Genomic DNA, 12,288 nt, shown 5'->3' on the forward strand with positions numbered 1-12,288 from the left:
TGTCCAAGCTAGCTCTACATTAGGCAATAGATCATTGTTACCGTAGTCAAGCATGTACAAGTTATGATGAAAAGCTTGTTCGTTAAACTATTAAATGTTGTAAAATGTTAAGATTTCGCTTACAAACTATTTATTTATTTATTTATTTATTTATTTATTTATATTTATATTTATATTTATATTTATATTTATATTTATATCTTTACACTTTTCTGTGTTATCCTAAATGGAGACATAAATCACATTCTGGTCTTTGTGTTTTCTTTGCAGCTCTTTCTAAGTATGTGCATCAGACCCTATTGTGAAACTAGTCTTTTTGTTATTTAGTCAATTGATTTCTTGCAGATGTAACAAGTAGCAGTTACTGTACACTCTCATGCACTTAAGATGGATTAGAAGGTCCCAGTTTCACACAAATATATCTAACTACATTCCTGTTTTTCTGTTTTTTTTTTTTTTTCTTTAGCCTAAATATCTTCATTCTATACAGTACAGACATACCACAACTGTAAACAACCGTATTGTTGAATGCTGGTGACACTGTAAAGCCATATTGTTATGTGTCTATTTCTGAGAAGCCATTCCTTGTAAACTGTCCTTCTGTGTAGCAGGGGTACAGGTGTCAGTGTGTCCCTGCTGACTGAGAGACATGAGCAGACAAGTTGAGTCACCCATCAACATACTGCAGACTCGGGGGACACTACACAAGTTTGGAACAGTAGCGACACAGCAATGTTGTGTAAAGATTGTACAAGTTGCCACATGCAGCAGCCAATTAACTGCAGTGGCCTGTGGCAGTTTATCTTCTGCACTTGACCTGTACGTGCACTAAAAGAACTTGATTGCTATGTATATGGCAAAAAAAGAGAGAACAGAGAAAGAAGCAACAATTTAATACCATCAAATTAAATAATAGAAAGTATCTATTCCCCCTAGTCTCTTAGTCAACCATGACTTTTTTAATTGATCAACTGGATGATGATTTTTCTGTAGAAAATGGAGGGTGTTAGAACTGAAATTTAAAAGACTAAATTTCCAGGTTTACACATTAAAATCCCCTCAGTCATCCATAATATTGTCCTTTTCTTTTTTGCTCTGTTGAAGCCCATCTCAGGTTCGCTCACAGTGGCGCATCTCCCCCGAGAGCCCAAAAGACACCTGTCACACTCTTCAGTTTCCTTTGCTGTCTGCCACAGAGAGAGAAAGAGAGAGAGAGAGCTCGCCTGACTCCTTTCAGCATCTACGTAGCATGGAAATCAGTCGCTTTCTGTGTGGATTATGTGCCTTTTTCTACTTGTATCAGTCTGTTTCAGCAGAGGCCACGTGCAAACTGAAGGCCAAGTTCAACCTGAGCGGCTACAAGAATGTAGAGAAGAAGAAGGTTGTTATCGGGGGGATGTTTCCCATTCACAAGAGAATTGCATCCAGTGATGGCAACACTTCGAGGCTACCTGTGTCGTCTGGGTGTGAAGGGTGAGTTCAGTCATTTAGACATGTCCTTTTATATCTTTTTGACTGTGAAGGCTGACTGAGGGTGTTGTTAGAATGTCCTAAATCAGTCACAGATCAGCTCAAATCAAACATATTTTAGTTTTAGTAAGAGATATTTTTTGAGTATTTCTTTGTGTGACTTAATTCTAAATATGTAACTCTGTTTACACTCCTGAGATTACTTATCCTCATGATTTTGCTACAGAAATCAAGCCAGAGCTGGGCAGCACCACTGGGGCCAATTAGCCACAGTAACACAGATTATTATGATGACAGGCCTTTACAGTGTGATATGCAACAATAATCAGCAAGTCTGTAAAACTGTCCAACATCCCCTTGTGGCTCATTTGATAATAACATTAGAAGACCAATATAGTCCCAGTGCATCCACTCATGCTGTCATCAACTCATTTTAGTCTTCTGTCTTTCTTCTCTTTATTTCTTCCAAATTAAGATGGCGTTTTTCCAATCTACTGAGGTTAATTCACATAAACTTGCCTCCCATCATCCTCCAGGTTTAACTTCCGTACCTTCCGCTGGACCCAGACTATGCTGTTTGCCATTGACGAAATCAACAAAAGGACCGACCTGCTGCCCAACACTGACCTGGGCTATGTCATCTACGACTCCTGCTTCACCATTTCCAAGGCTGTGGAAGGGACCCTCACCTACCTCACAGGCCAAGATGAGGCTGTTCCTAACTACCGCTGTGGGACTGGGGCCCCCCTGGCTGCTCTAGTGGGTGCCGGGGGCTCTGATCTGTCCATCGCCACCGCCAGAATAATGGGACTCTATCACTTCCCACAGGTAAAGCAGTGGTGGTGGGAATCCCATAGTTAACTAACCTGTCTTCTGCCTGTTGTGTTTTGGATTATGTCCTGCATATTCATTGGTGTATTCAGTATGTGCAATTATCTGTACATTGTCCTTAAAAGAGATCCCTATTTTGTGGTTCACACAAGTCTTTCTTTAATTTTTCCCCAATAAAAGGATTTTTTGGGAAGCTTTTCCTTACTCAAACAAAGAGTCAAGAACAGAGAGTGCCATATCTTTTACCGATTAAAGCCTCTTGAGGCAAATATGTGATACTGAACTGTAAAAATAAAACTGGCATGCCTTCACTTAACAAATGAAGTTCATTACAAAGCTCTTACAAACTCTTCTGTACCTCTTCTCCTTTCCTGGTTTCTAGATCAGCTACTTCTCCACATGCTCTGCTCTGCAAAATAAGTTCCAGTTCCCCACATTCCTCAGAGTAATTCCCAATGACAAGCATCAGTCAACAGCTATGGCCAAACTGGTGCTGCACTTCGGCTGGACCTGGGTGGGCACCATCGCTGCAGACGATGACTACGGAAAATATGGCATCAAAGATTTCAAAGAGCAGGTGGAGGAAGCTGGAGTCTGCATCTCCTTCTCTGAGACTCTGCCCAAGGTGATCCATTTATTTACCTGCTGGTATTTATCATGTAGTTTTGTAAATATGACACTGCAGGTTCACTATAACTGTTTACTGACCACAGTTTTGTTTAAAAATGTCAAACCCCTTTTCATGCCCACCAGGTGAGTTCCCCTGAGGATATCCAGCGCATTGTTGAGACAGTAGTGGAGTCCACCGCCAAGATCATTGTGGTTTTCTCATCAGACGTGGACCTTAGTCCTCTAGTTCTTGAGCTGCTGCGGCATAATGTGACCAATCGTACCTGGATTGCCAGTGAAGCCTGGGTCACCTCTGCTCTTATCAACCAACCTGGGGTGAGTGCTAATAAGAGTGGTGTCCAAGACTCTTACTGGTTTATTCACCCTAAGTGCTTCAGTAGAAGGCAACTGGACCTGTTTTGGTTCTTGAAGATGATCATCTTGGTGAGAGCTGATGGATGGAGCTTTTGGATGAGAGGTGAAGTGTCTTCAAAAACTAAAACAGGACCTGTTGCTTTAAGATTATCATGACCTGGATGGATCCAGTGCTCTGAACTGGACCTGACAGAGTACTGTATACTTCTGTCTAGGTAAGATCAGTGCTGGGTGGTACCCTGGGTTTTGGGGTAAAGAGGGCCGACATTCCTGGTCTTCAACAGCATCTACTGGACCTGGATCCCTACGCTGATCCACTCACTGAAACATTCTGGGAGACGGTGCGTTTATTAAACTGTTTAAGCAACTGAATTTCAACTAAAATCATCTCACCTTGTTTTAGTAATTACAGTTTTAGTAGAACTAACTGAACTGTCACATGACCAAACACCTACAGAGGTAAAAGTTGCAATAACATCTTTGTCTTACAGTTGTTTAACTGCACACTGGACTACAGCAAAGCTGTGAGGCAGGCCAGACAGAGGGCAAAGGAGGTTAACGGCACACAGCCTCGGGCGGCGAGGGCAGTCCCTGATGGGTTGTGTACAGGGAGAGAATCTGTGGCAAAGCTCGACAACACATACTCTGATGTTTCCCAGTTACGAATCACTTACAAGTGAGTTCTCACGGCAGCTTTAACCACCATTAAAGGTATAAACAGCTTTAAATATATCACTGCTGAAGCAAAATGACTTTACTGTGCAGATACTGTGCAAAGTCATTACAATGACAAATTATATTCTGAAAGAAAAAAACCCCCACACAAAATCAGTTTGTTGCTTTAGAATTGCACTCTGATTGTTTGAACGTAGCTCCATTTGTTTTTTGTTTTCCATCTTATATGTGTTGAGCATGTAAAATACAGTATAATAATAATTTGACAAAACTATGTTCACAGTGAGATAAAGGAAAAGATGTATGTTTTGGGAGGAGAATTCATGTCTAATACTGTAGATAACTTGAGAAATGTCCTCACCCTGCAGTGTGTACAAAGCTGTGTATGCAGTGGCGCATGCGTTGCACAACCTGGAGCACTGTAAGCCTGGACAGGGGCCGTTCACTGGGAAAACCTGCGCTGACATCAACAACTTTGAGCCATGGCAGGTAATCATGTGTGTGTCTGTGCATGAATGTACAGCCTGTGTATGTAGATGAGTTACATGTAGATTCATTTCTCTCTGTTTCAGCTGATGTACTACATGAAGAATGTGAATTTCAAAGTGCCGAACACTGAGGAGGAGATCTTCTTCACCAACGGGGATGTTGAAGGCTTCTACGATATTATTAACTGGCAGGTGAACAGTGGGGGGGAAATCTCCTACATTGTTATTGGACAGTACAATGGATCAGAGGCCGAAGAGAGCAGAATGACCATAAGGAACGACTCCATTGTGTGGAACAACGAAGAGTTAGAGGTCAGCAACAACACATTTACAATATGCTATTTTCAACTTTCATCTGTTAAACTGTACATCGAAGTCTGCTCTTTCTGTACGTCTGTGTCTATGTGTGTGTTTCAGCCTCCTCGTTCAGTTTGCAGTGAGAATTGTCAGCCGGGCACCAGGAAAGGCATCCGACAGGGAGAGCCAGTGTGTTGTTTTGACTGTATCCCATGCGCCGATGGAGAGATCAGCAATCTAACTAGTCAGTAAACATATGTGACTTCAGATAATGATTAAAATGACTTCACTGTCTGTCAGCATCAACTAAGAGCCTGAAACCCCTTACATTCCTCTCACTTGTCACTTATCACTGACATTCTTAAATATCACCTGTTGTGATATTAATATAAGTCAAATTTATCTGATGATGAAATGTGACCAGTGGTGGAAATGAGAACTTTTACTCAAGCACTGAACCAAAACACAGATTTGACACACTTGTATGTACTTCACTTCACAGTATTTTTTCACAGAAACAAACATTGTACTATATACATTGTACAGCGCTATACTTTTCATCCTCTTCTTGTCCCGTAAAAACGACACCTCCAACTGTCTTTGACACTTTTGATAAACTGAAGGATGAAGTGTTATTTTATGGGTTGAGTCTCAAATTTTTCTCCTTTTTAAGTGAAAAAAAGAGAAGTATTTAAAACACCTTTTGCATCAGCTAGAAAATCACAAAGTAGAAAGCAGTCCTGTTTTTCTGAGCTGAAAACTTGAGCTGGTAGAGATTTAATAGTTCTTACAGGACAGTAATACAACAAACCTCTGATGATCTTATTGAATATCATCTATGACTATATAGAACTATCAACAGTACATCGAATGCTTCAGATGAAGTCAATGTTAAACATCTTTAGCAGTAAAATGCAGCATTCAAGTTAAGCAATGACATTACTCTGAAAACATCGTATACAGTATATAATGGTACTGTTACATTACACAGTGACTACTGATACATTTTGCTGATAATACATACTTATTTTGACTTTAGTGAAGAATGCACAATGTGAAGTATTTTCACGATGTGGTATTAGTACTTTTACTCATAGATCTGAAGACTTGTGCCTCCTTCTCTCTCCTCTCTCTGACAGATGCTCGTGAGTGTATCCTGTGCAGTGAGGACTACTGGTCTAATGATGCCCATGATGAATGCGTACCAAAAATTATTGAGTTCCTGGCCTTTGGAGAGCCACTGGGCATCACTCTCATTGTCATCTCTGCCTTTGGGGCTCTGGTCACAATTGCTGTCGGAGTGAGATTCACACTGCTTTTGGTTCAAACACGTCTGAGTACAGGCCATTATTTACTAAGACTGTGGGCCAGAATATGAAATGTATCAGCTATTACAGTCATTTTTAACTTAAGAGTTAAGCAGAATATTAAATGGTTTCTGTTCCACCCAGGTGGTGCTTATTGTGAACCTCGGTACCCCTCTGGTTAAAGCCAATGATGCTTTGCTGAGTTTCACACTGCTGTTCTCGCTGGTGGTGACCTTCCTCTGCTCCATCGTCTTCCTGGGAGAGCCTCAACCCTGGAGCTGCATGACCAGCCAGGTGGCCTTGGCTCTGGGCTTTGCTCTCTGTCTTTCCTCTATCATGGGTCTGTATACTCTCTACAAAGTTAAAAAAAAAAAAAAAAAAAAAACTCTGTAGGCCATGACTGACAGTTGCAATTTGTAAACATACAGATTACACTGACTCCGGTGTGTCTGTGCAGGTAAAGCGGCGGTGCTCATGCTGAGAGCCCGGGCCCTGAAAGCAGCCCGTGCCAGAGCCAAAGCAGCTGCCAAAGCTGCCAAAGCTGCAGCTGAAGCAGCTGCCAACAGCGGCAGTCCTGACGTCATAGTAACTAACACGAATAACAACAACGATGCCAACACCTCTGGAAACCCTGATGTTGACATTCTCACGTTTGCCCACCAGAGGGCGATGGCTGCTGTGGCAACATTAATACAGGTACATTTATTAGAGGAGGAAACTTGCACATTTGAGCAAAGGCATAATCAGTTATTTATAGGTAAACTATATTTTTTATCAGTCTTATTTAACATTTTAAATTATCTTCAGAGACATTATTTATTGCATTGAAATAAAAAAAAATGCAGTCCATTTTAACAGTTTACATTAACTTAATCTGATTTCCTTTGATATAAAATTAATTATCTTATTCATGTGTCCCCATTCTTACCAGGCAATAGCATGCACAGTGTGGCTTATCGTCCTCCCTCCACACCCTGTCAAGAACACATCCTCCCAGAATATTAAGATCATTCTTGAGTGTGATGAAGGTTCTGTGGTCTTCATCTGTTGTATCTTCGCCTATGACATCCTCTTAGCTCTGCTGGCTTTCATCTTTGCCTTCATAGCACGTAAACTGGAGGACCACTTCAGGTACAAAAGACAAATGGAGGGTTTTTCTGTTGTTGTTGTGTGTGACATTAGCATTGTGCAGTCTTACAAATGCACACAGATCCATTGTTTTTTTGTTACCAGCACTGAGGTATAAGTTGATGAAATAACCAGTTTTGGCAATAACACATGTTCCAAACAAATACATGCTACATTATCAAATTACTGTTTATGTTTCTTATATGAATTATGATACTGCAACCATGACCATTCATAAAAATAAAGCAAAACAAGGACATAAACACTGATGATGATATAATTTACGCCAAAAACATTGCCCAGACAAGACAGTCATATAGTCATCCTTTTATTTTCTTGTGGAAGGTTCTCTGTCTCCTACTCTTACTCCCTCTATCCAACTTGCATTAATGTGTTCGTTGAATAAAATGAAAAGATCATGAATTAAATAATCTTATATTTCAGGAACTTTTGAATGTATGTCATGATTTACTTGTAAAACATCGTATCCTTTCCACATGTAGATTGTGAATAGTAGCTGATATTTTCATTAATGACATGAGCAGTAGTGTTTGCTGCTGTGATGAGGCAGTGAGAATAAACTACATGTTTTTGATCTGTCTTCCAGTGAAGCAAAGTGTGTGACCTTCGGCATGCTGGTCTTCTTTATTGTGTGGATCTCCTTTGTGCCAGCGTACCTCAGCACAAGAGGCAAATTCATGGTTGCCGTTCAGATTTTTGCCATCCTGGCCTCCAGCTTCGGCCTGTTAACCTGCATCTTCCTGCCAAAGTGCTACATTCTTCTGGTCAAACCTGAGCAAAACACTGAGGAGATGATGAGGGCCCGTTCCAAACCACGTGACCACCTGGTCTCTACCGGGACCTCGGCTTCGCTCGCTACAGCTGGGACTGAGATCACTGCTACGACTGCATCCACTGCCATCGATGATTAATGGAGAAATATTAAAAATACAAAGTTGTTTTGATGGCAGATTGTACCATATTGGACAACCAGTACAGCTGATTAGGGTTTATAGTTTTGTTTTTACATTATTTCACAATTATTATGTTTGTCCAATATTAACTAACATTATTTACATTTTAAAATGCATTTTCATGAATTGAAATAAAGGAGAATTCAGACAAACTCTTGTAAAATATGTATCTTCATGAATTAGATGGAGTTAATAGGTTACTTAAGCAATGTCCAAGTGGAAGAATAACTACTACTTCCATCTGTGAAGTGTAACAATCTAATCATGTAATCTTATATAACAAACTCTTATTTCAGAAGAAGAAAATCTATACTGTTTAATTTAGCCTTTACTAACTTCACTATATCTTTATGTTCTACTAATCAATGTTTAATTTCATGGTTTACTGTCAGAGCTGCCATAGTTCTGGTGGTGGAAGGAAACGTAAAGCAACACTTACCTCATGTGTCACTTTTTCACATTTAAACCCATTTACCAGGTTGTAGATTTGCAGGCATTTAGTTTGTGTTATTTCTCACAAAATTATTGTATAAAATAGCTTTCCTGTCAATTTAGCCATCATAACCTGTTATTGTAATAAGAAGAAAGCACATTTCTAATAATAATAAATACTATTTTCAATCACTAGTACATGGGTGCTTTATTTTTTCTTTTCTTTTCTTTTCTTTTCTTTTCTTTTTTTTTTTTTATGTATGTGGTTAAGGGGCCTGTGGAATTTGAGTCTGTCTGGGAGGAATATGGCGTGAGGTGATCAGAACAATCCAGCAGAGGGAGCTGGAGGACAGTGATGCAATAGTACTGTCACTGCAATACTGACCCTAATGCAGGACTTTAAATAAGTGAGGTAATTCACATTAGATAGATAGATAGATAGATAGATAGATAGATAGATAGATAGATAGATAGATAGATAGATAGATAGATAGATAGATAGATAGATAGATAGATAGATAGATAGATAGATAGATAGATAGATAGATAGATAGATAGATAGATAGATAGATAGATAGATAGATAGATAGATAGATAGATAGATAGATTCAAGTGTCTGAGAAGTAAAGTTTTCCTCTTTACTTGAGTTGAAGATGAAGGTTGGGAAAAGTGGCACTCAAAGACACTTTTATGAGTCAGAGGTAAATTAATTGTGCTGTGCAAAGTAAATAGATTTGTGCTGAAAGCATCTGAGGAAGCAAAGTACTAAACAGAAAGAATCAAGGCAATAATGTAAAGGCATATATGACTGTGTTGCATCTTAAATAATCTCTTCATTTTTGTTTCTTCCATTTTTTTTGCTCATATAAACTCCTCCTGCATTTATTCGTACGTTTGCTTGTGATACTTTGTAACTCCAGAGCTTTTTTCTACTTCACATCTGTGTATTGTGCACTCTCTGATGAGCTCATGAGGCTTTCTAAGGAATCTGTGAAGCTGTGAACTGTGTCCAGTCAGAGCTATCGGTGCGGACAATAATAAATTCTCCTGGTGACACAGTGCTTAAGGAATGTGTTTAGAATTTATTGTCAGCTGACAGGAGTGGACAGGAACACTGGTGCTAAATCAAGACAAAATACGCACACGTGCCTTAGTACATGTGTGTCCGTTTCATTTTGCATGTGTCTGAGCATGTGTCCACACATTTACAAATAATATCTACTTAACACTTATTTGGATCACATTTTAAAGTCAGTAGATTTGTTTTGTAATTTACCTTGCTCTTTAATGTTTTCTATATGTTCTGGGTTAACTCTTTAAAACCTGGCGTGTCACCGCTGACACCCTGAGCATTTGTAGTTTGGATGGCTGTAACTCTTTCACTGTTTGTGCAACTGGAAAACTCCAGCGGATTATGAAACCTGAGGCACTGTGCTTTATAGATTTTATTGGACCATTACAGCAATTTCATTCATGCCTGTACTAGAAGCTGGAGAAGAAGCCATTTTATCAGTATTATAGCATGCAGTAAACCGTAAATAACTGCTAATTTTGAAAGATCTGGGGAGAAAAGTGCTGTGGAAAAATGTGCAGACAGATTCACTCACAGCATATTTTATAACCTTTTTATTGTCAAAGTAAGAAAAAATGTCCAGGCGGGCCATTTAATCTTTGGCTTTGTTTGTTGTTGTTATTCATATTTAAAAACTATAACAAATGGTAATCAGTTTTTTTACATACGGACCCATTCATACGAATTTATGTATTTGGGATGTGTACAGTTACCTAAATCAGAATCTTAACATGGTCATCGTGACATAAATCTTTCAATGAGACAATGCAATCTGCATGCACCTTCTACTGGTGAATGAGTGCTGAATGCTATTTTTGTTGTCCTTAATCTTTCAGCATGGTTTTCTTCTAAACTGAAATTAATTTATCACATTACATTGTTCCTGAAAAAAACAAAAAAAAACAAAACAAAAACCCAACAGCCTCTCATTTCTCTTTCTTACTCTCTGTTTGACTGATAACAGTCCAAATGAATGTGACACAATCCAAATGAGCAAACAAGTAAGAGCCATTTGTTTCTTTTGCAAATGACCAAGCGGCTAACAGGGCTGAAGTAAAGAGTGTTTGTGTAGCTTGTAATGAACGGAAGAAAAGAGCTGATCAATTTTTAATCATTTAAGACAGAAGCACTCCAGAGACATGAAGACAACTCTCACTAATCATCAAAATTGTCCTGGTCTTGTGAGTAAACAATGCGATGTCTGCAGATAGAGACATATGAAGCATGAATTAAATGTGAAAGACTTCGTGGGAAATGAAACATGATCATACTGAGCAGATGAAACCTCAACCTTCCACCATCTTCTACTGATGTTAAACTGACTGTAGGAATACTATCTATGCTCTCAAATGCTTACAGATGGATTCACTGACAACATCAAATAAATGTCTTCACCTGCTTGTGTTGTTCCCGCAAACATCGCAACACAGGTAACACAAGCGTTTCTGTAAACGGTAAAAAACTATGAGGAAGCTCCCATCCTCTTGGACCAGTGTCTTAAAAAATCGTTTTCAGAGAACAATTCATACTAGTTTTCAAATCTATATTGGCTAAAATTTACTTAGGGGGTCAGATGAGTGGCCATTTTTGTCAAAAAAAAAAGTTGTAAGAAATGCATAGAACTGTGTTGAAATAATGCTAATGCATTTGTGCACAGACTACTGATATTATTTGACAGTGGAAGCTATATTTTCAGAAATATTGGATTTTGAATAGCTCGTGTATGTGGAAACTTTTGCTGGTGGACGGACGTGACATTACCCATATCTGGTCAGTACCAGTACTTTATTAGGAATAAATTTATATACTTTCTATTGCTAATTCTCCTCTTATTCATAAATGTTAGTATTGTGGATCTAAAACAATAACAGCTGACACAAAAACACAAAATGTGGCAGTGGACGGATGTGACATGGTTGTTACGGATCCCATCATACTGATGCTCGGCAGCCATGTCACCGTTTCCACAAATGATCCCTGTGCAAAAACTAGTATCATAATTATTTATTGTATAGTTTATCATCATACTAAAGAGTAAATAACAATATAGAATTGTTATTTCTTTATAAAAATGCTTATTATTAGAAAACTGTTGATTTAAAAAGTGATGTGTGACATTCTTAATGTATGTATTGGCGTAACATAAGCAGGATGGATCAGCACCATACTCCATATTGCAACATGTAAAAATAAAACACGTGATATGTAGTGTATAACCTTGTAAGAAAAATTGGGGAATCTAAAAGAATAGAATATTTGTTTTTCAGGTAAATTCAGTTAAAATATAACTTGGCCATTTGTGACATGAAAATATAGCATTAATGGTGATGAAATTGGACATTTTTGACCTGAAAACATAGTTCATATGACCATCAACATGTTGCAACAGAAATGAAATCCTATACATCTGCATAACTTGCATTTACCAACACAAAGTTCCTTTGGGGATTCACTTATATTGATTTGTTATGCACAAAGACAGAAATAAGACCTCTAAGCAAATTTTAGCCAATATACATTTTCACATTTTCAGTCACCCAGGTTATGCTGATCTGAGGAGCTAAAGCAGAAGATTAGACTTCCAGTTTCCTAAAGCTCTGGGATTATTCTTCATGTGAAAGTTACATCCT

The 12,288-nt window shown here is 38.7% G+C and overlaps 1 protein-coding gene across 1 annotated transcript; it reads left to right on the forward strand.

Moving 5' to 3' along the window:
- Positions 1-1,206: 1,206 nt before the first annotated feature.
- On the forward strand, positions 1,207-8,730 carry vmn2r1 (vomeronasal 2, receptor 1). Its single transcript, XM_030151963.1, has 14 exons — positions 1,207-1,473; positions 2,007-2,298; positions 2,684-2,926; positions 3,055-3,246; positions 3,501-3,626; positions 3,777-3,961; positions 4,329-4,449; positions 4,533-4,760; positions 4,866-4,989; positions 5,885-6,045; positions 6,197-6,392; positions 6,510-6,748; positions 6,984-7,183; positions 7,788-8,730. Exons 1-14 carry the CDS (start codon positions 1,250-1,252, stop codon positions 8,110-8,112), a joined length of 2,856 nt encoding a protein of 951 aa, XP_030007823.1. The 5' UTR covers positions 1,207-1,249; the 3' UTR covers positions 8,113-8,730.
- Positions 8,731-12,288: the final 3,558 nt, after the last annotated feature.

Source organism: Sphaeramia orbicularis, chromosome 13 (genome assembly GCF_902148855.1).
Source record: "Sphaeramia orbicularis chromosome 13, fSphaOr1.1, whole genome shotgun sequence".
Taxonomy (NCBI): Eukaryota; Metazoa; Chordata; class Actinopteri; order Kurtiformes; family Apogonidae; genus Sphaeramia; species Sphaeramia orbicularis.

Bases quoted from the DNA above. Each gene is read 5' to 3' on its own strand.
- vmn2r1 (XM_030151963.1), top strand. From the start codon at position 1,250: ATGGAAATCAGTCGCTTTCTGTGTGGATTATGTGCCTTTTTCTACTTG. The intron at 6,749-6,983 runs GTACATTTATTA...CATTCTTACCAG, and splicing joins CTGTGGCAACATTAATACAG to GCAATAGCATGCACAGTGTG. The intron at 7,184-7,787 runs GTACAAAAGACA...TCTGTCTTCCAG, and splicing joins AAACTGGAGGACCACTTCAG to TGAAGCAAAGTGTGTGACCT.